This window comes from Tachyglossus aculeatus, unplaced genomic scaffold (genome assembly GCF_015852505.1).
Source record: "Tachyglossus aculeatus isolate mTacAcu1 unplaced genomic scaffold, mTacAcu1.pri SUPER_30, whole genome shotgun sequence".
Taxonomy (NCBI): domain Eukaryota; kingdom Metazoa; phylum Chordata; class Mammalia; order Monotremata; family Tachyglossidae; genus Tachyglossus; species Tachyglossus aculeatus.
The window spans coordinates 1293454-1311368 of NW_024044837.1; the positions used below are offsets into that span (position 1 = coordinate 1293454).

General features: G+C 50.5%; 1 protein-coding gene across 1 annotated transcript in view; it reads right to left on the reverse strand.

The window, feature by feature from the left end:
- Positions 1 to 549: 549 nt before the first annotated feature.
- LOC119921770 overlaps positions 550 to 17915 on the reverse strand; it is a 72373-nt gene continuing 55007 nt past the window's right edge. Inside the window, exons 11-13 of the mRNA XM_038741814.1 lie at positions 3144 to 3205; positions 704 to 1021; positions 550 to 653 (exon numbers count right to left, since the gene is read on the reverse strand). Of these exons, the coding sequence (XP_038597742.1) occupies positions 550 to 653; positions 704 to 1021; positions 3144 to 3205 (484 nt within the window). The remainder of the gene's footprint in view (positions 654 to 703; positions 1022 to 3143; positions 3206 to 17915) is intronic.

Sequence of the window (17915 nt, forward strand, 5' to 3'; positions counted from 1 at the left end):
GTCTGCAGTGGGCAGAGCGCTGGACTGAATGCTTGCTTTGGGCAGAGAACTGGGGTGGGTGCCTGCTGTGAGCTACATTCAGGAGGACAACCAGCACAGGGTTCCTCCGTGGACTCAGATCCCCTGGAGTTCCCCATCTCCACTCTGGATAATAATAATAATAATTATGAAACTTGTTAAGCGCTTCCTATGTGCCAAGCACTGCTCTAAGCGCTGGTCAGACACGAGTTAATCAGGTTGGACACAGTCCCCGTCCCATATGGGGCTCATACTCTTCATCCTCATTTTACGGATGAGGGAACTGAGGCCTGGAGAAATGAAGTAACTCACCCAAGGTCACACAGCAGACATTAGTACAGTGCTCTGCACACGGTAATCGCTCAATAAGTACAATAGAGCCACTGCTGGGTAGGGACCGTCTCTATATGTTGCCAACTTGTACTTCCCAAGCGAATAGTACAGTGCTCTGCACACAGTAAGCGCTCAATAAATACAATTGATTGAATGTGGCAGAGCCAGAATTGGAACCCAAGTCCTTCTGACTGCCCTTCACTGGCAGAACAGCCCCCCGCCATTTCTGTAAGGGGGCCGGTCCAACCCCCAACCACAGATCTCCCCTTCCAGCGCCCCCGGATGGAAGCCATGGTCGGCTTCTTCCCCACCCCAACGGGCCCACCGGCCCACGGGGGCCTCCCACACCCACCAGGCACGTAGACGTAGATATTCCGGCCTATGATCCCGGTCCCCTGGGCCTGCGTGTCGTTGTAGTAACAGGTGTAGAGGCCAGTGTGCACGGCCGAGGCGTTGGCCACCTCCAGCACGGACAGGAAGTTGCTGCAGTTGTTCTTCTCACCGCGGATGGACACGCCGGAGCTCTCGTCATCCAGCGTGGGGAACCGCCAGCTGATCTCGCTGTCCCCGGTGCACCACAGGGAGAATGACCTGTTCAGGGGCAACACCAGCTCCTCCTCGTTCGGCGTCATGGCGGGAACCGGGGACTGGAAGGCTCCGCGTCGCAGACCTGAGTGGGGGGAAGCCAGTTGGAGCCGGTCCAGTCAGACTGGACCCTCCGCAGGGGGCGTCCCATCCTTCAACTTGGGGGCTCCCTCTTTGGGGGATCCCCCAGACCTCCACAAACAACGGCTATTGCGCTCAAGACCTCCCCCTCACCCGCTTCTGCAACTCACAGCCTTTGCTTTCCGGAATCTGGGTTGGGGCACCCCATGTTGGCCCTGGGGAGCCAAGGACCCCTGGGTTCAGCCCAGGGAGCTGTGACCAGTAGCTGGGCCTGGGTAATCCGACCCTGGGACCCCCTCCAGGAGCAAGCTCAGCCTCAGAGAGCCGACCCTCACCCTATCCCTCACCCCCAGAGCCGGGCCCCTCTCTTGACAGAAGGAAGTCACGGAAATTCCTTTGGGTCACTAGGGGTAGCCGACACTCACTCCTGCCGGGAACCAGTGGCCGGGGGCAAACTCAAGAGTTGGTTTGGCCCTGTCGGTGGGGGGGGGGGGGGGGCGGCCTGCCACGCCTGGCAGAAGGAATGAGGGGGAGAGGAATCTCCCATTCCCCTGAGGCAGCTGAGACAGAATCCTGTCCTCTCCCCTGACCCACACTCAGTGGAGTGTCAATGGTGATGACACCCAGATCTACATCTCTGCCCCTGCTCTCTCCCCCTCTCTCCAGGCTCGCATCTCCTCCTGCCTTCAGGACATCTCCATCTGGATGTCTGCCCGCCACCTAAAGCTCAACATGTCGAAGACTGAACTCCTTGTCTTCCCTCCCAAACCTTGCCTTCTCCCTGACTTTCCCGTCTCTGTTGACGGCACTACCATCCTTCCCGTCTCACAAGCCCGCAACCTCGACTCCGCTCTCTCATTCACCCCTCACATCCAAGCCGTCACCAAAACCTGCCAGTCTCAGCTCCGCAACATTGCCAAGGTCCGCCCTTTCCTCTCCATCCATAACGCTACCCTGCTCATTCAAGCTCTCATCCTATCCCGTCTGGACTACTGCATCAGCCTTCTCTCTGATCTCCCATCCTCATGTCTCTCTCCACTTCAATCCATACTTCATGCTGCTGCCCGGATTATCTTTGTCCAGAAACACTCTGGCCATATCACTCCCCTCCTCAGAAATCTCCAGTGGCTACCAATCAATCTGCGCATCAGGCAGAAACTCCTCACCCTCGGCTTCAAGGCTCTCCATCACCTCGCCCCCTCCTACCTCACCTACCTTCTCTCCTTCTACAGCCCAGCCCGCACCCTCCGCTCCTCCGCTGCTAATCTCCTCACCGTACCTTGTTCTCGACTGTCCTGCCATTGACCCCCGGCCCACGTCCTCCCCCGGGCCTGGAATGCCCTCCCTGCTGCCCATCCACCAAGCTAGCTCTCTTCCTCCCTTCAAGGCCCTATTGAGAGCTCACCTCCTCCAGGAGGCCTTCCCAGACTGAGCCCCTTCCTTCCTCTCCCCTTTGTCCCCCTCTCCATCCCCCCCCTTCTTACCTCCTTCCCTTCCCCACAGCACCTGTATACATGTATATATGTTTGTACATATTTATTACTCTATTTATTTATTTATTTATTTTACTTGTACATATCTATTCTATTTATTTTATTTTGTTAGTATGTTTGGTTTTGTTCTCTGTCTTCCCCCTTTTAGACTGTGAGCCCACTGTTGGGTAGGGACTGTCTCTATATGTTGCCAACTTGTACTTCCCAAGCGCTTAGTACAGTGCTCTGCACATAGTAAGCGCTCAATAAATACAACTGATGATGATAATGGGGACCCTCTGCCCTTGGGAGCTTGGGGCCAAACCAGTCTTTTTTTTTCTCCCTTCCCCAGGTGGTACGGGGGTGAGGGGCAAGGCCCGGGATGCGAGAGCAGGGCCATATTGGGAGACGAACCCCCCCGACAACTATCATCACTTTGCTGGGGTGGATTGCTGCAGACCCCTTGGGTCTGCACACAGAAACATCTAGAAGGGGGGGAGGATTCTGCCTCCCCCCAACTCCTGGCTCTGAAGGGAAGTGATCCAAACGCCCTTCATGAATCCAACCTCCCACCCTTCCCTCCTCGACTGTCTTTGGCCTCTGGATCACCTCCCCTTCCCCAGCCCCAGGGCTGGAGGGGGTCATGGGCCTTACCTGACAGCAGATACCCCAAGACCAGGAACGTCCATGGGAAAGGACCCATAGTTGACGGAGAACTGGGGGAACCAAGACAAGTCAAAGTCAGAACGAGGGTTGGGGGTTTTGGTTCCATTGAGCCCACTCTCAGCCGACCCTGACCCCTCTCGGGCTGTCCTGTCCCAGTCTGAGAAGCTGGCTGGATTCCACTCCAGCCCCAGGGATCCTGTTGAACTTTCCTCCCCCTTCCCAGGCCTCTTTCAGGCCCCTTCCCAGACCACCACCACCCCGCCCCACAGAGGGGCCCTGCGCCATCCCAGATTTCCATTTCTAATCAACACCGGGATGATCCAACCCGTGTCCCCCGTCTCCACCCCCACAACGGAAGGTGACCAGCGGGGAATGAGCCAGCTAGGAGCTGACCACATCCCTTCCATCGAAGACAAACGTCTTCCTTTTCCCTTTGATATCGCCCTCCCGACTCACGGACACCAATAATATTAATAATTGGGATACGTGCTTACTATGTGCCAAGCACGGTGCTAAGTGCCAGGGTAGATACAGGATAATCTGGTTGGATACATTTGTGTGTAGCTGAAAAAATCCCAGCCACTACCCTCTCTCTCTCCCCGCCACTCTCCCCAACTCTTCTGGACTGTGGTTCTTCTAGCCTGTGAGCCCGCTGTACTAAGCGCTTAGTACAGTGCTCTGCACACAGTAAGTGCTCAATAAATACGATTGATTGATTGATTGTTGGGAAGGGATTTGTCTCTGTTGTCGAATTGCACTTTCCAAGTGCTTAGTACAGTACTCTGCACACAGTAAGCGCTCAATAAAAATGACTGAATGAATGAACTCACTCTCTAATAATGATTAGAGAAGCAGCGTGGCTCAGTGGAAAGAGCAGGGGCTTTGGGGTCAGAGGTCATGAGTTCAAATTCCGGCTCTGCCAACTGTCAACCGTGTGACTTTGGGCAAGTCACTTAACTTCTCTGTGCCTCAGTTACCTCATCTGTAAGATGGGGATTAAGACTGTGAGCCCCCACCCCGTAGGACAACCTGATCACCTTGTAACCTCCCCAGCGCTTAGAACAGTGCTTGGCACATAGTAAGCACTTAATAAATCCCAGCCCGTGGCTCAGTGGAAAGAGCATGGGCTTTGCAGTCAGAGGTCATGGGTTCAAATCCCGGCTCCACCACAAGTCTGCTGTGTGACCTTGGGCAAGTCACTTAACTTCTCTGAGCCTCAGTTACCTCATCTGTAAAAATGGGGATTAAGACTGTGAGCCCCACGTGGGACAACTTGATCACACTGTATCCCCCCAAGCGCTTAGAACAGTGCTTTAGAGAAGCAGCGTGGCTCAGTGCAAAGAGCACAGGCTTGGGAGGCAGAGGTCATGGGTTCGAATCCCACCTCCCCACATGTCTGCTGTGTGACCTTGGGCAAGTCACTTCACTTCTCTGTGCCTCAGTTCCCTCATCTGTAAAATGGGGATTAAGACTGTGAGCCCCACATGGGACAACCTCAGCTCCTTCTGTTCCCCCCAGCGCTTAGAACAGTGCTTTGCACATAGTAAGCGCTTAACAAATACCAACATTATCATTATTATTATTATTATAAATGCCATCGTTATTATTATTATTATCACTATGGTGCTTGTTAAGCACTTACTATGTGCCAAGCACTGCTCTAAGTGATGGGATAATTACACGAGTTTATTAGATTGGACACAGTCCCTGTCCCACACGCAGCTCACAATCATCCGCTATTTACAGATAAGGTAACTGAGGCCCAGACAAGCAAAGTGACTTGCCCAAGGGCACACCGCAGATGTGTGGTGGGGTCGGGATTCGAACCCACGTCCTCAAACTCCCAGGCCCATGCTTCTCTCTTTCTCACACTAATCTCTCTTTCTCATGTTCATCTCTCTCTCATTCATTCAATCGTATTTACTGAGCACTTACTGTGTGCGGAGCACTGTACTAAGCGCTTGGCAAGTCGGCAACAAGTCGGCAACATATAGAGACGGTCCCTACCCAACAACCGGCTCACAGTCGAGAAGGGGGAGACGGGCAACAAAACAGAACATGCGGACGGGTGTCAAGTCATCAGAATAAATAGAAGTAAAGCTAGATGCACATCGTGAACAAAATAAATAGAACAGTAAATATGTACAAGTAAAATAAATAGAGTAATAAATCTGTACAAACATATATACAGGCACAGTGGGGAGGGGCGGACGCACCCCTCGCCCGGCTGGCCCTCTGCGCCCACTCTGGTCTCCGCTGCCCGGACCCGCGGAGGCGGAGGGGGGCATCCTGCCGAGGACCGACTTTGAGGTCCGAGGAACTAGCAGATCCACACTGCACCCAGACAATTCCTCTCCACGCCCTTCAAATGATAATAATAATAATAATAATGGCATTTATTCAGCCGCTTACTATGCGCAAAGCACTGTTCTAAGCGCTGGGAAGGTTACATGGTGATCAGGTTGGCCCACGGGGGGCTCACAGTCTTCATCCCCATTTTAATAATAATAGTAATAATGATGACCTTTATTAAGCACTTGCTACGTGCAAAGCACTGTTCTAAGCGCTGGGAAGGGTACAAGGTGATCAGGTTGTCCCACGCGGAGCTCACAGTCTTCATCCCATTTTAATAGTAATAATGATGGCCTTTATTAAGCGCTTACTACGTGCAAAGCACTGTTCTAAGCGCTGGGAAGGTTACAAGGTGATCAGGTTGGCCCACGGGGGGCTCACAGTCTTCATCCCCATTTTAATAATAATAGTAATAATGATGGCCTTTATTAAGCGCTTGCTACGTGCAAAGCACTGTTCTAAGTGCTGGGAAGGTTACAAGGTGATCAGGTTGTCCCATGGGGGGCTCACAGTCTTCATCCCCATTTTAATAATAATAGTAATAACGAATGGCCTTTATTAAGCGCTTACTACGTGCAAAGCACCATTCTAAGTGCTGGGAAGGTTACAAGATGATCAGGTTGGCCCACGGGGGGGCTCACAGTCTTCATCCCCATTCGACAGATGAGGGAACTGAGGCCCAGAGAAGTGAAGTGATTTGCCCAAAGTCTCACAGCTGACAATCAATCAATCAATCAATCGTATTTATTGAGCGCTTACTGTGTGCAGAGCACTGTACTAAGCGCTTGGGAAGTACAAGTTGGCAACACATAGAGACAGTCCCTACCCAACAGTGGGCTCACAGTCTAGAAGGGGGTGACAGAGAACAAAACAAAACATATTAACAAAATAAAATAAATAGAATAGATACGTACAAGTAAAATAAATAAATAAATAGAGTAATAAATACGTACAAACATATATACAGGTGCTGTGGGGAAGGGAAGGAGGTAAGGTGGGAGGGATGGAGAGGGGGAGGAGGGGGAGAGCAAGGAGGGGGCTCAGTCTGGGAAGGCCTACTGGAGGAGGTGAGCTCTCAGTAGGGCCTTGAAGGGAGGAAGAGAGCTAGCTAGGAGGATGTGGGGAGGCGGGGCATTCCAGGCCAGGGGGTGTATGGCGGATGTGTAGCGGGCCAAAAGCGAGGAAAATGGAGGAGCTGGATGTTCCCCAATACTGCAGGTGCGAGATCCAGTTTTTCTTCATAAAACCGAGTAACTAAGCAGAAGCCATCATGAGGCAAAAATTAAAGGGTTCTGCTGAAGCGGTAGCAAGCCGAGACTAGATGGCTACATCTTCCCCCCTCCTAAAGATGATTTCTTACTTTGTCATTGGCAGGCATTGACTTCAAACGTTTGTCTGTGGGGTGCGATGAAACCAATCCAATAATCTGTTTTTAACGCCCAACTCCTCCTCTAAACTCCTTGTGGGCAGGGGTCACATCTACCAACTCTGTTGTAGTGTACCCTCCTAAGCGTTTTGTGCGGGGCTCTCCACAAAGCAAGCGAGTCAGAACGAGGGTTGGGGGTTTTGGTTCCATTGAGCCCACTCTCAGCCGACCCTGACCCCTCTCGGGCTGTCCTGTCCCAGTCTGAGAAGCTGGCTGGATTCCACTCCAGCCCCAGGGATCCTGTTGAACTTTCCTCCCCCTTCCCAGGCCTCTTTCAGGCCCCTTCCCAGACCACCACCACCCCGCCCCACAGAGGGGCCCTGCGCCATCCCAGATTTCCATTTCTAATCAACACCGGGATGATCCAACCCCTGCCCCCCGTCCCCACCCCCACAATGGAAGGTGACCAGCGGGGAATGAGCCAGCTAGGAGCTGACCACATCCCTTCCATCGAAGACAAACGTCTTCCTTTTCCCTTTGATATCGCCCTCCCGACTCACAGGACACCAATAATATTAATAATTGGGATACGTGCTTACTATGTGCCAAGCACGGTGCTAAGTGCCAGGGTAGATACAGGATAATCTGGTTGGATACATTTGTGTGTAGCTGAAAAAATCCCAGCCACTACCCTCTCTCTCTCCCCGCCACTCTCCCCAACTCTTCTGGACTGTGGCTCTTCTAGCCTGTGAGCCCGCTGTACTAAGCGCTTAGTACAGTGCTCCGCACACAGTAAGCGCTCAATAAATACGATTGATTGATTGATTGTTGGGAAGGGATTTGTCTCTGTTGTCGAATTGCACTTTCCAAGTGCTTAGTACAGTACTCTGCACACAGTAAGCGCTCAATAAAAATGACTGAATGAATGAACTCACTCTCTAATAATGATTAGAGAAGCAGCGTGGCTCAGTGGAAAGAGCAGGGGCTTTGGGGTCAGAGGTCATGAGTTCAAATTCCAGCTCTGCCAACTGTCGACCGTGTGACTTTGGGCAAGTCACTTAACTTCTCTGTGCCTCAGTTACCTCATCTGTAAGATGGGGATTAAGACTGTGAGCCCCCCACCCCGTAGGACAACCTGATCACCTTGTAACCTCCCCAGCGCTTAGAACAGTGCTTGGCACATAGTAAGCGCTTAATAAATCCCAGCCCGTGGCTCAGTGGAAAGAGCATGGGCTTTGGAGTCAGAGGTCATGGGTTCAAATCCCGGCTCCACCACAAGTCTGCTGTGTGACCTTGGGCAAGTCACTTAACTTCTCTGAGCCTCAGTTACCTCATCTGTAAAAATGGGGATTAAGACTGTGAGCCCCACGTGGGACAACTTGATCACACTGTATCCCCCCAAGCGCTTAGAACAGTGCTTTAGAGAAGCAGCGTGGCTCAGTGCAAAGAGCGCAGGCTTGGGAGGCAGAGGTCATGGGTTCGAATCCCACCTCCCCCACATGTCTGCTGTGTGACCTTGGGCAAGTCACTTCACTTCTCTGTGCCTCAGTTCCCTCATCTGTAAAATGGGGATTAAGACTGTGAGCCCCACATGGGACAACCTCATCTCCTTCTGTTCCCCCCAGCGCTTAGAACAGTGCTTTGCACATAGTAAGCGCTTAACAAATACCAACATTATCTATTATTATTATAAATGCCATCGATATTATTATTATTATCACTATGGTGCTTGTTAAGCACTTACTATGTGCCAAGCACTGTTCTAAGTGATGGGATAATTACACGAGTTTATTAGATTGGACACAGTCCCTGTCCCACACGCAGCTCACAATCATCCCCTATTTACAGATAAGGTAACTGAGGCCCAGACAAGCAAAGTGACTTGCCCAAGGGCACACCGCAGATGTGTGGTGGGGCCGGGATTCGAACCCACGTCCTCAAACTCCCAGGCCCATGCTTCTCTCTTTCTCACACTAATCTCTCTTTCTCATGTTCATCTCTCTCTCATTCATTCAATCGTATTTATTGAGCACTTACTGTGTGCGGAGCACTGTACTAAGCGCTTGGCAAGTCGGCAACAAGTCGGCAACATATAGAGACGGTCCCTACCCAACAACCGGCTCACAGTCGAGAAGGGGGAGACGGGCAACAAAACAGAACATGCGGACGGGTGTCAAGTCATCAGAATAAATAGAAGTAAAGCTAGATGCACATCGTGAACAAAATAAATAGAACGGTAAATATGTACAAGTAAAATAAATAGAGTAATAAATCTGTACAAACATATATACAGGCGCAGTGGGGAGGGGCGGACGCACCCCTCGCCCGGCTGGCCCTCTGCGCCCACTCTGGTCTCCGCTGCCCGGACCCGCGGAGGCGGAGGGGGGCATCCTGCCGAGGCCCGACTTTGAGGTCCGAGGAACTAGCAGATCCACACTGCACCCAGACAATTCCTCTCCACGCCCTTCAAATGATAATAATAATAATAATGGCATTTATTCAGCGCTTACTATGCGCAAAGCACTGTTCTAAGCGCTGGGAAGGTTACATGGTGATCAGGTTGGCCCACGGGGGGCTCACAGTCTTCATCCCCATTTTAATAATAATAGTAATAATGATGACCTTTATTAAGCACTTGCTACGTGCAAAGCACTGTTCTAAGCGCTGGGAAGGGTACAAGGTGATCAGGTTGTCCCACGCGGAGCTCACAGTCTTCATCCCATTTTAATAGTAATAATGATGGCCTTTATTAAGCTGCTTACTACGTGCAAAGCACTGTTCTAAGCGCTGGGAAGGTTACAAGGTGATCAGGTTGGCCCATGGGGGGCTCACAGTCTTCATCCCCATTTTAATAATAATAGTAATAATGATGGCCTTTATTAAGCGCTTACTACGTGCAAAGCACCATTCTAAGCGCTGGGAAGGTTACAAGATGATCAGGTTGGCCCACGGGGGGGCTCACAGTCTTCATCCCCATTTTAATAATAATAGTAGTAATGATGGCCTTTATTAAGCGCTTGCTATGTGCAAAGCACTGTTCTAAGTGCTGGGAAGGTTACAAGGTGATCAGGTTGTCCCATGGGGGGCTCACAGTCTTCATCCCCATTTTAATAATAATAGTAATAACGATGGCCTTTATTAAGCGCTTATTGTGTGCAAAGCACCATTCTAAGCGCTGGGAAGGTTACAAGATGATCAGGTTGGCCTACGGGGGGGCTCACAGTCTTCATTCCCATTTGACAGATGAGGGAAATAAGGCTCAGAGAAGTGAAGTGATTTGCCCAAAGTCTCACAGCTGACAAGAGGCGGAGCCGGGATTTGAACCCATGACCTCTGACTCCAGAACCCAGGCTCTTTACACTGAGCCACGCAAGGCACTGTTCTAAGCACTGGAAAGGTTACAAGGTGACCAGGTTGTCCCATGGGGGGCTCACAGTCTCCATCCCCATTTGACAGACGGGGTCACTGAGGCCCAGAGAATCAATCAATCAATCAATCGTATTTATTGAGCGCTTACTATGTGCAGAGCACTGTACTAAGCGCTTGGGAAGTACAAATTGGCATCACATAGAGACAGTCCCTACCCAACAGTGGGCTCACAGTCTAAAAGGGGGAGACAGAGAACAGAACCAAACATACCAACAAAATAAAATAAGTAGGATAGAAATGTACAAGTAAAATAAATAAATAAATAAATAAATAAATAAATAAATAGAGTAATAAATATGTACAACCATATATACATATATACAGGTGCTGTGGGGAAGGGAAGGAGGTAAGACGGGGGGATGGAGAGGGGGACGAGGGGGAGAGGAAAGAAGGGGCTCAGTCTGGGAAGGCCTCCTGGAGGAGGTGAGCTCTCAGCAGGGCCTTGAAGGGAGGAAGAGAGCTAGCTTGGCGGATGGGTGGAGGGAGGGCATTCCAGGCCCGGGGGATGACGTGGGCCGGGGGTCGATGGTGGGACAGGCGAGAGCGAGGTACAGTGAGGAGATTAGTGGTGGAGGAGCGGAGGGTGCGGGCTGGGCAGTAGAAGGAGAGAAGGGAGGTGAGGTAGGAGGGGGCGAGGTGATGGAGAGCCTTGAAGCCCAGGGTGAGGAGTTTCTGCCTGATGCACAGATTGATCGGTAGCCATTGGAGGTTTTTGAGGAGGGGAGTAATATGTCCAGAGCGTTTCTGGACAAAGATAATCCGGGCAGCAGCATGAAGTATGGATTGAAGTGGAGAGAGACACGAGGATGGGAGATCAGAGAGAAGGCTGGTGCAGTAGTCCAGACGGGATAGGATGAGAGCTTGAATGAGCAGGGTAGCGGTTTGGATGGAGAGGAAAGGGCGGATCTTGGCAATGTTGCGGAGCTGAGACCGGCAGGTTTGGTGACGGCTTGGATGTGAGGGGTGAATGAGAGAGCGGAGTCGAGGATGACACCAAGGTTGCGGGCTTGTGAGACGGGAAGGATGGTAGTGCCGTCAACAGAGATGGGAAAGTCAGGGAGAGGACCAAGGTGAAGTGAAGTGACTTGCCCAAAGCCACGGAGCTGACAAGTGGCGGAGCCGGCATTTGAACCCATGACCTCTGACTCCAAAGCTCTTGCCACTGAGCCACGCTGCTTCTCTTCAAACCGTGCTCAGCGCTCAGAAAGGTGCTTGGCACATAGTGAGCGCATACAAATACTATCATCATTGTACATATTCTACTTATTTTAATATGTTTTGCTTTGTTCTCTGTCTCCCCCTTCTAGACTGTGAGCCCACTGCTGGGTAGGGACCGTCTCTATATGTTGCCAACTTGTACTTCCCAAGCGCTTACTACAGTGCTCTGCACACAGTAAGCGCTCAATAAATACGGTTGAAGGAAATCATTATTATTATATTATTCAAAGGCTCACTGAAGGCACCCCTCCTCCAAGAGGTCTTCCCCGATTGTGACACTTTTCTTCCTCTCTCACTCCCCTCTACATCACCCTGATTTTTGATTTTTCAAAAATCACCCTCCCTTTGATTTTCCCCCGTCTCCACCCCACAGCACTTCCATCTTTATTTGACGTTTTATTTCTTTATACTGACGTCCGTTTATTGCGATTGAAGTCTGTCTCCCCCACCTATAGACTAAGAGCTCGTTGCGGGGGATTGTCTCTCTTTATTGCTGTACTGTACTTTCCAAGCGCTTAGTACAGTGCTCTGCACACAGTAAGCGCTCAGTAAATACGATTGAGTGAATAGAAATACAACTTGTACTTCCCAAGCGCTTAGTACAGAGCTCTGCACACAGTAAGCGCTCAATAAATACGAATGAATGAATAATAATGATTACGATGATATTTGTCAAGCGCTTATTATGTGCCAAGCACTGCTCTAAGCGCTGGGGTGGATACAAGGTAATCAGGTTCATTCATTCAATCGTATTTATTGAGCGCTTACTGTGTGCAGAGCACTGTACTAGGCGCTTGGGAAGTCCAAGTAGGCAACATACAGAGACGGTCCCTACCCAACAGCGGGCTCACAGTCTAGAAGGGGGAGACAGAGAACAAATCAAACCATATTAACAGAATAAAATAAGTAGAATGAATGTGTACAAATAAATAAAGTAATAAATCCGTACAAACACATATACACATATACAGGTGCTCTGGGGAGGGGAAGGAGGTAAGGCAGGGGGGATGGGGTGGTTGTCCCACGGGGGGCTCACAGTCTTCATCCCCATTTTACAGATGAGGTAACTGAGGCTCAGAGAAGTGACTAGTCCAAGGCCAAACAGCAGAGATGTGGCGGAGCAGGGATTCGAACCCATGGCCTCTGACTCCAAAGCCGGAGCTCTTTCCACTTAGCCACGCTGCTTCTCTTCCTTGCACTTCCCAAGCGCTTAGTACAGTGCTCTGCACAAAGTAAGCGCTCAATAAAAGGACTGACTAGATGAATGAATAATAATGATTACTATGGTATTTGTCAAGCACTTACTATGTGCCAAGCACTGCTCTAAGCGCCGGGGTAGATACAAGGTAATATCAGGTTGTCCCATGGGGGAGCTCACAGTCTTAATCCCCATTTAACAGATGAGGTAACTGAGGCTCAGAGAAGTGAAGTGACTTGCCCAAGGTCACACAGCAGACATGTGGCGGAGCAGGGATTCGAACCCATGACCTCTGACTCCAAAGCCCGAGCTCTTTCCACTGAGCCACGCCGCTTCTCTTACTTGAACTTCCCAAGCGCTTAGTACAGTGCTCTGCACACAGTAAGTGCTCAATAAAAGGACTGACTGAATGAATGAATAATAATGACTATTATGGTATTTGTCAAGCGCTTACTATGTGCCAAGCACTGTTCTAAGCACTGGGGAGGATACAAGGTGATCAGGTTGTCCCCCGGGGGGCTCACAGTCTTCATCCCCATTTTACAGATGAGGTCACTGAGGCACAGAGAAGTGAAGTGGCTTGCGCAAGGTCACACAGCAAACAAGTGGCGGAGCCGGGATTAGAACCCACTTCCTCTGATTCCCCAGCTGGAGCTCGTTTCACTGTCAGCCAGTTTTCAGTATTGATTGAGCACTGACTGTGTGCAGAACACCGTACTAAGCGTTTGGGAGAGTACAATGAAATAATATAAAAGGGGGAGATAGACATTGATAGAAATAAATTACAGATACGGATGAAAGTGACGCGGGGCTGGGAGTGAGGATCCATTCAATCGTATTTCAATCGTATTCACTGAGCGCTTAGTGTGTGCACAGCACTGTACTAAGCGCTTGGGAAGTACAAGTTGGCAACATAAAGAGACGGTCCCTACCCAACAGTGGGCTCACAGATGAATAAAGGGAGCACGTCAGGGTGACGCAGAAGGCGTCTTTCAGTGGCTCAGTGAAAAAGAGCACGGGCTTCGGAGCTAAAGGTTATGGGTTCGAATCCTGACTCCTCCACTTGCCAGCTGTGGGACTTTGGGCAAACCATTTAACTTCTCTGTGCCTCAGTTCCCTCACAGGTAAAATGGGGATGAAGACCGGGAGCCTCACGTGGGACAACCTGATCACCTTGTATCCTCTCCCGGTGCTTAGAACAGTGCTTTGCACATAGTAAGTGATAAATAAATGCCATTATTATTATTATTATTACTATTATTATTATTATCATTATTATTCCCTGTGCCTCAGTTACCTCATCTGCAAAATGGAGATGAAGACTGTGAGCCCCACGTGGGTCAACCTGAGCACCTTGTATCCTCCCCCAGAGCTCAGAACAGTGCTTTGCACATACTAAGCGCTTAATAAATGCCATTATCATTATTAATACAAAGAATAAATTACAGGTACGGATGCAAGTGTCGCGGGGCTAAGAGTGGGGATGAGTCTTTCACGAGGAGTCTTTCATTCCTTCGATCCTATTGCTTGTCAAGCTGCTTTGCAGGTACAGTACTTAGTCCAGTGCTTTGCAAAAAGTTGGCGCTCAATAAATACAACTGAATGGATGAAACGGCTGCACATTGCCCGTCGAACTCAGGTTTCCCCAGAGTTGCGGAGTGTTTAGGGTGTTTTCCCCCAGCAGCCGAGCCCCGAGTCCGGCCCTCGCCCGTGGGGTGCAGGGTGCCCTCCCCCATCCCCTCTCCGCACGTAATAATACTGATGACATTTATTAGGCGCTTACTATGGGCCAAGCACTGTTCTAAGCGCTGGGGAGGTGACAAGGAGATCAGGTTGTCCAATGGGGGGCTCACAGTCTTCATCCCCATTTCCCAGATGAGGGAACTGAGGCCCAGAGAAGTGAAGTGACTTGCCCAAAGTCACACGGGCGACAAGTGGCAGAGTCGGAATTCAAATCCATGACCCCTGACTCCAAAGCCTCTGCTCTTTCCACTGAGCCACACTGCTTCTTTAATAATAACAATAATATCATATCGTAATAATACTGATGGCATTTACTAGGTGCTTACTATGTGCCAAGTACTGAGCCACACTGCTTCTATAATAATAATAATATCATATCATAATGAGATCACATAATTATAATAATATCATAATAATACTGATGGCATTGATTAGGCACTTACTACTGTGCCAAGCACTGTTGTAAGCACTGGGGAGGTTACAAGATCAGGTTGTCCCACGGGGGGGCTCGCAGTCTTCATCCCCATTTTCCAGACGGGGAACTGAGGCCCAGAGAAGTGAAGTGACTTGCCCAAAGTCACACAGCCGACACGTGGCGGAGTTGGGATTTGAACCCATGACCCCTGACTCCAAAGCCCATGCTCTTTCCACTGAGCCACACTGCTTCTTTAATAATAATATCATATCATAATAATATTATCATAATAACATTGATGGCATTTATCAGGCGCTTACTATGTCCCAAGCACTGGGCAATGCTGCCTCTCCAATAACAATAATAATACCATATCATAATAATAATATCATAATAATACTGATTGCACTTATTAGGCACTTACTATGTGCCAGGCACTGTTCTAAGCGCTGGGGACGTTACAGGATCAGGTTATCCCACGGGGGGTTCGCAGTCTCCATCCCCATTTTCCAGATGAGGGAACTGAGGCCCAGAAAAGTGAAGTGACTTGACCAAAGTCACACGGCCGACACGTGGCGGGGGCGGAATTCGAACCCATGACTCCGGACTCCAAAGCCCAGAGGGCGCGCTCCCCGCCCCCCCCCCGCCCATTCCCCGCTAAGAGCATCTGGCCGGTACCGCCACCAGAGGGCGCGCCCCCCATTCCCCGCTCAGAGCATCTCGCCGGCACCACCACCAGAGGGCGCGCCCCCCCCCGGACTCCGAGCTCAGGGCATCTCGCCAGCGCCGCCACCAGAGGGCGCGCACCCCCACTCCCCGCTCAGAGCATCTCGCCGACGCCAGAGGGCGCCCCCCCCCAACTCCCCGCTCAGAGCATCTCGCCGGCACCGCCGCCAGATAGCGCGCCCCCCCCAACTCCCTGCTCAGAGCATCTCGCTGACGCCGACGCCAGAGGGCGCGCCCCCCCCACCCCCCTGCCCGGGCATCCCGCCGGTACCGCCGCCAGAGGGCGCCCCCCACCCGGCCACCACCCCCTCATTCATTCATTCATTCATTCATTCAATCGTCCTTATTGAGCGCCTACTGTGTGCCGAGCACTATACTAAGCGCTGGAGAAGTACAAGTTGGCAACAACGGGCTCACTAGTGTAGAAGGGGCCTGGCGGGCAGGGTGGGGGAAGCCGGCGGCCAAGGCCCGGGAGCCGCGGGGGGGGAGGAAGGGAGAGAGAGAGGACGGGGTGGAGGGTGGACATTAAGGCTGGAGTGGCTCAGTGGAAAAACTACGGACTTTGGAGTCAGGGGTCTTGGGTTCAAATCCCAACTCCGCCACGTGTCAGCTGGGTGACTTTGGGCAAGTCACTTCACTTCTCTGGGCCTCAGTTCCCTCATCTGGAAAACGGGGATTAAGACTGAGCTCCACGTGGGCCAACCATACCGCCTTGCAACCTCCCCGGTGCTTAGAACAGTGCTTTGCACATAGTAAGTGCTTAATAAAATGCCATCATTATCATTATTCTCTGTGCCTCAGTTCCCTCATCTAAAACGGGGATGAAGACTGTGAGCTCCACGTGGGCCAACCCGATCACCTTGCAACCTCCCCGGCGTTTGGAACAGTGCTTTGCACATAGTAAGCGCTTAATAAACGCCATCATTATCAGATGAACACGTGCGCCAACCCGATCAGCTTGCAACCTCCCCGGCGCTTAGAACGGTGCTTTGCACATAGTAAGTGCTTAATAAATGCCATCATTATCATTATTCTCTTGTGCCTCAGTTCCCTCATCTGTAAAACGGGGATGAACACGTGGGCCAACCCGATCACCTTGCAACCTCCCCGACGCTAAGAACAGTGCTTTGCACTTAGCAAGCGCTTAATAAATGCCATCATTATCATTATTCTCTGTGCCTCAGTTCCCTCATCTGTAAAACGGGGATTAAGACTGTGAGCTCCACGTGGGCCAACCTGATCACCTTGCAAACTCCCCGGCGCTTAAAACAGTTCTTTGCACATAGTAACGCCTTAATAAATGCTATTATTATTATTATTATCATCATCATCATCATTATAATTATTATTATTATTCCCCCAGCTCCATCACACTGCCCCACGGGGCCTCGGCACTCATTCATTCATTCAATCGCATTTACTGAGCTCTAGTAAGCGCTTAATAAATGCCATCATTATTATTATTCTCTGGGCCTCAGTTCCCTTATCTGTAAAACGGGGATGAAGACTGTGAGCTCCACGTGGGCCAACCTGATCACCTTGCAACCACCCCGGCGCTTAAAACAGTTCTTTGCACATAGTAACGACTTAATAAATGCCATTATTATTATTATTATTGTTCCCCTGGCTCCATCACACTGCCCGGCGGACCCCCGTCGGATGCCTGTCCCGCCCCGGGGCCTCGGCACTCATTCATTCATTCAATCGTATTTACTGAGCGCTAGTAAGCGCTTAATAAACGCCACCATTATTATTATTCTCTGGGCCTCAGTTCCCTTATCTGTAAAACGGGGATGAAGACTGTGAGCTCCACGTGGGCCAACCTGATCACCTTGCAACCTCCCCGGCGGTTAAAACAGTCCTTTGCACATAGTAACGACTTAATAAATCAAGCAATCAATCAATCGTATTTATTGAGCGCTTACTGTGTGCAGGACACTGTACTAAGCGCTTGGGAAGTACAAGTTGGCAACATATAGAGACAGTCCCATTACTATTATTCCTATTATTATTATTACCCCAGCTCCATCACACTGCCCGGCGGACGCCGTCCCGCCCCGGGGCCTCGGCACTCATTCATTCATTCAATCGTATTTACTGAGTGCTAGCAAACGCTTACTAAATGCCATCATTATTATTATTCTCTGGACCTCAGTTCCCTTATTTGTAAACTCCACGTGGGCAAGCATGATCACCTTGCAACCTCCCCGGCGCTTTAAAACAGTTATTTGCCATTATTATTATTACTATTATTATTATTATTATTATTAGTTATCATCATCATCAATCGTATTTATTGAGGGCTTACTGTGT